Source organism: Cucumis sativus, chromosome 3 (assembly GCF_000004075.3).
Source record: "Cucumis sativus cultivar 9930 chromosome 3, Cucumber_9930_V3, whole genome shotgun sequence".
NCBI classification, from domain to species: Eukaryota; Viridiplantae; Streptophyta; class Magnoliopsida; order Cucurbitales; family Cucurbitaceae; genus Cucumis; species Cucumis sativus.
Genome location: NC_026657.2, coordinates 15,416,555 through 15,428,171, shown reverse-complemented (window position 1 = coordinate 15,428,171; position 11,617 = coordinate 15,416,555). Strand labels below are relative to the sequence as shown.

Sequence of the window (11,617 nt, the reverse complement as noted above, 5' to 3'; positions counted from 1 at the left end):
ATTGATTTTCATATTTATCATTTATTTCCTTTCATATTCATAAACCCTAATTTGAAAATCCCTCAATTGAAAGTTCTTGAAAAAATTTTAATGTTACTTTTTTTTTTTTTTTTTTTAAGTTTCTTGAAAATTCCTGCTTCTACCTACAAGAACAAGTTTTGAATTTTTAGAGAAACTTTCTTTATTTAGGTAAGTTTTGAAAAGAAAATGGGTTTTAGAATTTTATGAGAAACATTCATTACATGCATCTAATTTTGGTATTAGTATTATTATTTTCTAAAAACAAAAATGGAAGGGTAAGGAGGATCAAATTCATCACACAAGTAAATTAATTTTTTTTATGTATATCATTTTATTTTAATTTTTATAAATGTCATATTTTTAATCTGTAATTTGAAATCAAACATGACAAAAATAACACATAAAACATCATTTTGTAGATGGTAATTGCTCAACGTATAATATACACTTAAAATAAAATTTAAATTACAAGTTTCATACTTGAATTGAATTCGTATGGTTTGTGTTGTTTAGTTTCTAAACGTTTAATAAAGTTTTATAATTTATATAATATTGTGTCTATTAGATCACGTATATTATTACCTAATCAACCTTTTCTAAAATTAAATATCTAAATAGGTATAAAGTTAAATTTTATATCAAATATGTCTGGTAAAGTTTGCCTCCACACATGGGACATATTTAGTAGGACAACTAAATAAGCTACCCACTCGATATATATTTAGTGTTTATTTTAAAGATTATTTGATTTTGTGGACATTTGAATTAATTAAATATTTGTTGATTAAATATCTAAATACAGTCTATCAATCTTATCCATATACTATAGACCCTTTAGGTTGATCTTAAATATTGATCAATGTATGTCTCTACGTATTATTCATGACTCATTAAACAACTTAAGATGTTATTTTATTGGATTTGGGTCATTAAAACAAAACTAATAATATAATCAATAACAATTATTATAATAATAACACTTTATTAATGACGGTCAATGGATTATATTTACAATATAATCTACGAGTTTTAGGACAGAAATCCCAACACAGTTTACCTCTGTTCTTTTATTTTCATTTTGGTTATGACATTTTCTGAAAAATGGTTTGATTGTTGATTGTAATGGAGTTTGGGGTTGATGGTGATAGTGAGGTGGTGGGAAATTCGAATCTGGTGGACGATAGCAAACCTCTTAATAAAAATGAAGTAGGAGTAAGTTCTATTGGAAGGATTTTTTATCAGGACTAGAATGAGAAATTTTTTTTGCCTTGAGATAAATTTGAATCAATTTTGACGTTTTTTTTTTCCCTTTTCCTTTTTTAGTGACTTTGCCTTATGAGTTTTTCCCCTTCCAATTTGATTTTCTTTTTTCGTAATGGAATTAGTTTTTTAATTTATTTTGATTGCAGGAGCTTGGACTTAGTAGGCTTTTCAGGACCGCTTTCTCCCTTAATTACCAAACTGAAGTGTTTGGTTAGCCGGTAAGCTACCGTATGCATATTACTAAACTCTATTATTATTATTACCATGCATTAATGTGGAAAAGGCTAGGTAATAGAATTCTTATTAAAGAGAAAAAATAATCTAGGGTAGATTTTGTTTAGCTTGATTAAAACTTCAGTCGAGAAGCGTTTTTTAGCATAAAATTTAATTCTTTATTTATTAACTCTTTTGCTTATTTCGTTTCATTTTGGGTTTATCCTGAATATATTCTTCCACCTTTATAATCTACTTGTGAAAATGGATGTGGAGTTATTCAATTCCAACTCACCAGCTTGCTTTAACTTTCTTCAACGACCCCAACTAAGTAGAAAAACAAGGAAGAGGGCGACGAATATCTGCCGACCCAAAGATAGAGGAAACAACTTTCTGGAAGTTGGTTGTTGTGCACCTTTACCAGATACTATAAATATTATTGTTTCTCAAGGTTATCAATTTGATGACTGTGATTGTGCTATTGGTAGGGATGTTGGCAACTATCACTTGGTTGGAGGAGGGCTGAATATGCTATCACAAAAGTTTTGGGCACTCTAGTTATTTTTCTATAATCTCACTATTGTTTTTTTTTTTTCAATCTTACATCAATGGGAGTATTAACTTATGACCTATTGACTGAAGACATGTTTTGTGTGTGCTATTTTCATTGCTTTTTGATTGTGTTGGGAGGGGGTTGGAATGAAGGGTTGGGAGAGGAGGGCTGGAAATTTTATCACAGAAGTTTAGGCACTTTAATTATTCTCCTATAATCTCACTATTATTTTTTTTTTTCTTTCAATCTTACATCAATGGTAATGTTCCTTAATTACCTTTAAATAACTTTAAGTAGAACCTTCTTATAGGTAATGTTCTTTAGTCATATTCTAAAATGAGATTTTGTTTTCGTACTAGGTTTGGAAGAATCCATTGGAGCATTGAAGCCAACTTGGAGCAATTGATCAATAGTTAATCTTTTGTATGGTTGGTAGCAAACTTTTGCTTCAAATGTATTGATTTTAGGCTTCTTGGTAGATAAGGATGTCAATGTATATTTTTTTCTATGGAAACTACCTTTTAACAAAAGCAAATGGTTATTAGTCAATAGGTTTACGAATTCTAAAAAGTGTATCATTACATATATATATATTAAAGTGTTGACTTATTGTTTTCATATGGGTGTGATGTATTAGAACATTGTTGTTATTGAAATTGTTAGTGTAATGGCATAGCAGCAAGAAAAACATAAATTGAGGAACATACAACAGAGAAAAAATGTCATAATATACAAATTCGTAACATTTTTTACTGTTATAAAAACTGTCATGATTGCCTTATATTTGACAGGAAAAAAATGTCGTCAATAGCAAAACAATAACATTTATTTTTAAAAAAACTGGCACGAATGACATATCCTTGATATTTAAAAATGTCATAATAAACGAATTTGCGACATTTTTTAATTGTCGTTAATACGCAAATGATGACAGTTATTTGTTGTCATAAAATAGTAATTAACGACATTTATTTTCTGTCATGAAAAAACTTATTGCGACAGTTTTCGAAAACTGTCGTGGAAGGACTTTTCATGACTCCCGTTACTATGACTGTTAAATAACTGTCGTCGTAAACCATTATTGTTGTAGAGTTACCAAATTCTTTCGGGTTTACTGAGAGCCCAGATGTGTCCCTACGAGATCATTGGATAGCCCTTTCTAACACTTTTTTTTAATATCAGTAATTATAATTACATTTAAGCCCCTCAAACACTCATAGCTTAAGCAATGTCATTATAATTTAGAAGTTTGTACCCCATTATTTGTCTCTTGCATTTTCACTCTCATGTGTTAGAATATAATATGATTTTGATTTAGTTTTAAAGTTTTAAAATTTATATTTGTTTTCTTCCAATTTCACATTATTATTTTTCTCTTGTAATAGAAACGTTTTAATTTTGTTAGTCAAATATATCAAAAGCAAATAGGTTTTTTGAAATTTTAGCATGAATTCTAAACTAATTAAAAGAATTAGATGATTATCATATGAAACCCTTAAACTAATTATATATAATTTAACATGTTGTTATATATACATACATGCATACTTATATTTTGAATAAACACAAAACATATGTTATCTAACCATGCACAAACATCATATTTAATCTTCTGCTACATATCTATCATTGTATGCATAAAAGAAATCTCTTCTGACAAAAGGAATACACAAAGCCCAAAATTTTTGTAATTATATAAACAATATTAACTAATTTGAATTCCCATGAATAAAACTGGAATTTTCAATCTCTAAAAACCCTAACAAGGAATTAAGCTAACGAACCAATCCATAACATCGATGGGAAGCTTCAAAAGGCTTATTGACAAATCTGAAAGTACAGCAAAACATACACAGCAAGGGCAAATGCAGCTCAAAAGAGACCTATATATATGTATATATATATCCAATTATCAAAATCATACCAACGTTAAATAATATTAACCAAAATAAAACAAAAATCCAAAAAGTTACGATTCATATGCAAATACTTAATAATCGATTTTGAGAAGGGTAGAGATTTTATTTTTCCAAAACGAAAAAGGGTAAAGAGAAGAAACTCACCAAAAGATCCAAAGAAGAGCACCAATGAAGGAGAGAACCAAGGAAAGAATGGCAAAAGGAAGGCCTATCAAGAACCCTAATGGTCTGCAACATGCCATAACTTTTTCGGATCAAAAAATATTTATGAGCATTTTTAAGAACCTTTTTTTAATCTCTTTTTGTTTGTGCATAGCAAAATTGAGCCTTCATTTGGGAAGGAGGAATAGGAAAGAAATGTATGATGGAGAATAAAAAACACAATTGTAGGAAGGAGGTTTTTTTTTTTTCTTTTCTTCTTTGTCTCAAAAGTCAAATCTTCTCATTTTAGGATACTTTAGGTTTTGTTAGATAATGATTTGCAAGTTCCATTTGATACCCATTTACTTTTTTTTTTTTTTTTTCTTTTAAAAATTTATAAGCTTATAGACACTAGCATTCGTTCATAAATTTATACAATATTTTATTATCCATTTTCTACTAATGATTTGAAGTTCAAATATTTTTTACAAAACGTGAAAAATGTAAATTAAAAATAAAGAGAGAAAACAATCCTAAATATTTAATGCAAAAAATGAAAAGTTACATTGTTATGGATAGCTATATCATATATGCATTTGCCCCTTCTAGCCGTAGTGTCAAGAGTCAGAGAAAAAGACTTACACCCATCCTTAAGTTTGAAACAATTTTTATGATAGTTATTAAATTCACTATGAAATGTGTTTTTAATCCTTTGAAATAAGTTTTGATTGTATGCAAATTGCATGTAAAAGTGTAAGATTAAATGTTAAGTTAATCGAGAGATCAAAAATATATATTTAAGTTATATTAAACCCTACAAAATTCGTTATATCAATTTCAAAATCACTCTCTCATGTGCGGCTCTATTTAAATAGTGATTTAAGGTTTAGTTTAATGTTAAATTTGAAATTTAGGTTTACTTTTTTTTCAAATCCTTTTATGGACTATTTTTATATCTTTCTTGGCATTTAAATTATTAATCAAATTAAAAAACATAGAACATACCTACCCTTTTTTAAAGCTATATCTTTTAAGTCTCGTTTGGTAACTATGTCGTTTTGGTTTTTGGTTTTAAGAATTAATTGAGTCTATTTTCTCTTCATTTCTTACAGTAACTTGCATCTGAAGTTTTTTAAGTACAGTGATGAATTCTTATAGTCAAATTTCAAAAAGAAAAACAAGTTCTTTATAAGTTACTTATTTTTATAGTTTTCAAAATTTGACTTGATTTTTTAAACAATTGGGAGAAATAAGATAATAAAGGAAGAATTTTATGGAGGTGGAATAGTGTCTATAGATTTAACTTTCAAAATCAAAAACAAATTCAACCCTCCTCTCCTCAAATTCATCCAACAGGCTTAGTCTAGAAACTAAACTCAATTTGTAATCTTTTGAGAGTAATTTCAGCCAAAACGCACAAGTAGATTGGGAGAAATGTTCATGATTATATGAAGTGACCTATTTATACTGAATCCTGCATGAACCTTTATTGACACATCCTACTAGTCGAAATCTAAATTAAGCATGCAAAATCATTGTAAAGCACTTCACTGACTCCACCTTTTTATCATTTCGTCCAACCAAAATGCCAAATGTTCAATGACAAACCAAAACGCCTTGTCAAACCATTGCTAACCTTCATGACTTTCTTGTGTGTCATGCTCCTCACCTAACACCATGTTGCCTAGCCTTCTCGCCTAACCTCTCAAGACCCTAAATAACCTCTAAGTGACAGCCTTCCTCACCTAGTCATAGCCACCCATGACACCCATTTAGAGGTTCTTCTCGTCTAATGCCCAAAAACAACAAGCCTTAGTCACTTACCAAGCCTAAACGCCTAATGAAACTTTTTTAGAGGTTATCCTATGCAATGAGTTTGCATAAGACTGCCAACAAGCCTTAGCCACTTGCCATTTACCAAGCCTTAGCCTAAATTCCTTTCTTTTGATTGCTTATATTGTCGGGATTTATGTCCTAAAACTCATAGATTGTAAATATAATTCATTGACCGTTATTAATAAAGTTTTATTATTATAATAAATGTTATTGATTATATTATTAGTTTTGTCTTAATAACCTCAATTCAATAAACTAACATCCTAAGTTGTTTGATGAGTCTTGACCAATATGTAGACATATAGAGATCAATGTTTGATATTAGCTTAAAGGGTTTATAGTAAAGGCATAAGGTTAGGTACTTTATCCTTGTAACCTATAGATATGACTCACTTTGTATTTAATACAAACGCAATGATCTAACGAGATCGTGTAGGGATAAGGCTGGGTACCTTATCCTGGTAACACTATTGATACGACTCACTTTGTATTTGATACAAACGCAATGAGTTTGCATAAGACCGGATCGTGAATTAGTAACCACTAGATGTAACTTCGTTAACTAATTAGGTTTCTATTTCACTAGGATGACCTAGGTAACTTAGTCTTAATCCTGAGTGTGCTATGAACTCCTGTTCACGAGAGATTGTCCTTTGATTTGTACGGGTGAGAGTAACCAGATCGCCGACTCAATAAGCTTATCATTTTGGGGAGAAGACCAAGTGGGGAGTTGGAAACATAATTACACAAGGTATAATTAACTTTTTCCCTACTTTAGGGTAAATAGATGAGTGTTCCCTTAAATGGTATCTCCAGGTCTTGAACAAAGGGCCCTACCCTCTCCATGGCACGAGAGAGGTTTTTGATTATTGGTAGGACCATAAACAAGTTGTTCATTGGAGGAGCACTGGTATTTAAGTATTAGAGGTAACCCAGGGATAAAACAGTTAATTGACCCAGCTGGTGTTACGAACACTCGTGAAAGACTAACTTACTGTTATTGGTCTATATCCATGGACACAGAAATATATCTACAGTGAGAAGAGTTCAACTGTGAGTCTTTAGTGGAGTCTACACACAGTTAACGAATATTGATTAATGTGGTTAATGAGTTTAGCCTGTTAATCTCAGATTGTTGTAGCTTCTGATCTGTAGGTCCATTAGGTCCCCTTCCTAGCTCGTAAAGGGTAATGAGATTTATTTATTTATATTGGTTGTAATTTGAAATGTTCAAATATACTTAGGGAATTAGTTTAATGTATAGTGATACATTATAATATAAAGTTTGCAAAACTTTATTATAAATTTAATTTTGGATATGATTCAAAATTAATTTACGAGAGATAAAATATTTGAATAAGTTCAAATATTAATGTGAATTGGATTCATATTAAAATTATTGGTTATGAGAGAAACTTATATTTGAATATCATGCAAATTTAATTTAAGTTAAATATCGTATATTTAACTTAGCTATTAATTAATTAAAGAATTAATTAATAATTTAGTTTTATTAAATTAAATTTATAAAATGATATTGCAGAGATATATTAATTAAATATGATTTAATTAATTATATTAATATAAATGTATAAGATATTGGAGAGATATTTATCCAAATAAGATTTGAATGAAATATTAATGAAATATATTTTAATTAATTATTAACTAATTGATTAATTGTTAATTAATTAGTAGATTTGATATTAAGAATCTCATAATTCTCTTCTACTCCTTTTCCTATTCCAAAAAGGAAAAAGAGCTATAAATATCTAGAAGAAAACAATTTTCTTCACCGAAATTCATTAGGAAAAAAACAAAAACTTTTTCTCTATGCAAAAAGAGTTTCTCACAAATTTCTCCAAGTCTTTTCCCATCCCAATTGGTTCCTACAAACCAATCTCATCCCAGAGGATAGGAAGGTTTCCGACGGGTGGTGTCCCAATTTGGAGATTGATTTGTAAATTCAGAGACGTCATCGAAAGCCAGTTCTTGTATCTTATTCTTTAAAAGCATGCTTGGAATTTATTTAGAATTTTGATTCTAAATTTTTGCCAATGTACCGATATTTTAAGATTCCCGAATTAATTTGAGAAACAGTTCTTTAAATTATTCCGCTGCCATAGGGCTTTTATCCATTCCTAGCTTGTAAAGGGTAATGAGATTTATTTATATTTATTGTAATTACAACCAATATAAATAAATAAATTTCATTACCATTTACGAGCTAGGAAGGGGACCTAATGGACCTGCAGATCAGAAGCTACAACAATATGCGATTAATTGGCTAAACTCATTAGCCACATTAATCAATATTCGTTAATGTTGGATCGGTATGGCAACCCTAGAGGGGGTGAATAGGGTTTAAATAAACTTTTTGACAAATAAAAAGTAAAATCAACTAATTAGATATTTTTTAAAATTTAAATAAAAAACTTTGTAAACTTTGTTAAATAACAAGATTGATAAAAAGATATGAATGGAAGTATGCAATCAAACTCAACCAATAAGAATATGTAACTAAAATTAAACTAAAAAAAAAATTAGAAAAGAGTTAGAGAAGAAGACACCGTAATTTTATAATAAACAACACAGTTCGGTTAAACTCAACCTACATCCACTTTCCCAAGCACCTCTTGGGATTTTGATTGAAAATCTTCTTTGGACTCTTTCTACGGATTTGAGCCGAATCGATTCTTGCTCCTTTTTCGGGTTCAAGAGCAAACTCGATCCTTTCCACGGGTTAGGATCCAACCGTTACAATATGTTGAAGTTTTTAAATCACGCAAAAGAAAAACTCTCTAAAAGAGTGAGTATACAATTTGAAGCTCACAAATTTAATATTCACAATATAATAAGAAGCTCTCAAGAATAAGATGAAAAGAATAAAAATTGGAAGCTTTGGAGAGAATAACAATGTTGGCTTTTTGCACTTTTTGAGGATTGTAAAGATTTAATGATCTTATGTAAATGTGAAGTATTTAAAAAGAGAGGAAAGATAAATTCAAAATCATTTGGTCATTAGATATAAGTAAAAGAAAAATGAATGGTTGAGATTTAAACTTAATTAGCCGTTAGACACAATACAAATAATAATATAATAATATGTCTTTTCAAAATACTTTGTTTAAAAAGAAATCAATAAAGCAACTTCACCATCTTTTAAAAAACTAGCCGTTAGACACAAGGAAAAATAATAATATTAAAATCATTTTCTTTTTAAATTCATTTTCTTATAAAAGCCAATAAAACATAACAAAAAGCCACATTTGTTACTCCTTCATTGCTCCAAGTGGCTTTCTCTAATTGGTTCAAATTGAATGCTTTGTCGTCATATCACCATCTCGGGTATTTTTCCGTTAACCTTCTTTTAGCAATATTTTCTTCATTTGAACTTCGATTTGGGTGATTCAAGAGGTGTTAGAATCATTTTTCCAAGCTCTACGATATGGTCTATTCAAATTAATAAAATTGTCAATAAAAAAAATCAGATTTGTTATCATCAAAACATAAATTAATTGAATAATTAAAATAAATTAATTTGAGATTAAGGGTCAAAAAGCCAACAGCTAACTGTGTGTAGACTCCACTAAAGACTCACAGTTGAACTCTTCTCACTGTAGATATATTTCTGTCTCCACGAATATAGACCAATATCAATAAGTTAATCATTCATAAGTGTTTGTAACATCAACTGGTTCAAATTATCGTTTTACCCCTAGGTTAGCTCTAATCCTTAAATATTAGTGCTCCTCTAATGAACAACATGTTTATGGTCCAACCAATAAACATAAACCCTTCTCGTGCTATAGAGAGGGTAGGACCATTTGTTCAAGTTTCGAATACTCTATTTAAGGAAACATTTATCTACTTACCCTAAAGTAGGCAAAGAGTGAATTCCATTTTGGGTAATTATGTTTCCAGCTCCTCACTCAGTCTTGTCTTTGAAATGATAAGCTTATTGAGTTGGCGATCTGACCACTCTCACCCGTATAAATTAAAGGACAATCCCTCATGAACAGAAGTTCATAACACACTTAGGATTAAGACTAAGTTACCTAAGTCATCCTAATGAAATAGAAACCTAACTAGTTAACAAAGTTACATCTAGTGGTTACTATTTTGCGATCCGGTTTTATGCAATCTCATTGCATATGATACCATCACTCACATGTCAACTACACGAACGCGTTGGATCATTGCGTTTATATAAAATACAAAGTGAGTTGCATCCATAATGTTGCTAGGATAAGATACCCAACCTTATTCTTATACTATATACTCTTTAAGCTTATCTCCAACATTGATCCTTGTATGTCTCTACATACTGTTCAAAACTCATCAAACAGCTTAGGATGTTAGTTTATTGTATTTGGGTTATTCAGACAAAATCAATAACACTTTATTAATAACAGTCAATGAATATTTACAATGTACGAGTTTTAGGACATAAATTCCAATCGTGTTACTAGTAAATTTAGTTGGCTCATCGATCATTGCAATATTTTGTTTCTATAACAAAAAGAAGTATTATATATTTACCATCACATATACATAAACACATATATGTATATTTAATAAGCAAAAAAAAAAAAAAAAATCAATTTCTTCAACTTTTGGAGTTCATTATTATGTTAGGATGAAATATCCAACTTTTGATATTGTTGATGCCAATTTTGGTTTAGAGAGAATGCCTAATATCAATAGTAAATTTATAATTTAGAGAAGAAAGAACTTGCAAAATAAAGAAAAATAACTATGATGCCTAAGCTAGTAAGTAAACTAGACAGTAGAGAGAACAAATAAGAATCAAAACTTCTTTGGTGCCTGTCATGAAACCATAATAATGTATTTAAAGGGTATTTGATCTAGCAAATGGCTCATGACGTGCATTTGGCATGCAATGCTGATCTTCAAATTTCGAGGCTCGACCTCGACCAGGATGCGTTGATATCAAGGAGGTTGGTTTGAGTGTTTTGACCTAATTAAGTCATCACTTCTTGAGGCCTGATAGACCATAGTACTCTTTGTTCATCAAAATAAGAGAAGGTTGACCTAGGTTGAGACTGATCGAGCTATTTTGACGCAAAGTTTAAGTAACATTTTTTCTTTAGTCCAATTTATCCTCCCAACCCAGTTGTTTATGTTCTTGTTATAACTCTATTGGTTATACTTTATAAATTTACACTTTTTTTACTAGAACACGGTCATAAATAGTACAGTTGAAAAAAAAACAAGTTTAATGTTTAAAACATATAACTTTTCTCATATTAGTGGCATTGGTTTGACCTTCATTTGAATCTTGGAGATAAAGTGAGTTTGAATTAATGGTATTGACGTGACTTCGATCATTCGAGTCTTACTTTGACTCTTTATTATTGGTAATATCATCAAATTAAAAAGTCTTATTAGTACAATTACATCTAGATATCATGTCAATAACCACTTAGCTAAGCTCGTTTTAAAATTAGAAAAAAATAATCGAGTTATGGACCTTTTTATAAGCATTGCATTTATTGAAGAATTAAGGTTAGAAATAGGTCACTTTCAAAAACCATTTACAAAAGCATATGAGTTGAAAACTATTTATAAAAATAGTATGGTTTTTCGGTCTTTTACTCAATTCAATATTTTTAGAGAGACTTGAAGTTATATTTACATTATTGAGAAA

General features: G+C 29.6%; 1 protein-coding gene across 1 annotated transcript; it reads right to left on the bottom strand.

Annotated features, from left to right (window-relative positions):
- Positions 1 to 3,735: 3,735 nt before the first annotated feature.
- Positions 3,736 to 4,245, bottom strand: LOC101208811 (signaling peptide TAXIMIN 1-like). The gene is made up of 2 exons (XM_004146228.2): positions 4,114 to 4,245; positions 3,736 to 3,933 (listed from the first exon to the last, which is right to left on the bottom strand). The coding sequence occupies exons 1-2, from the start codon at positions 4,209 to 4,211 to the stop codon at positions 3,810 to 3,812; spliced, it is 222 nt and encodes a 73-aa protein (XP_004146276.1). The 5' UTR covers positions 4,212 to 4,245; the 3' UTR covers positions 3,736 to 3,809.
- Positions 4,246 to 11,617: the final 7,372 nt, after the last annotated feature.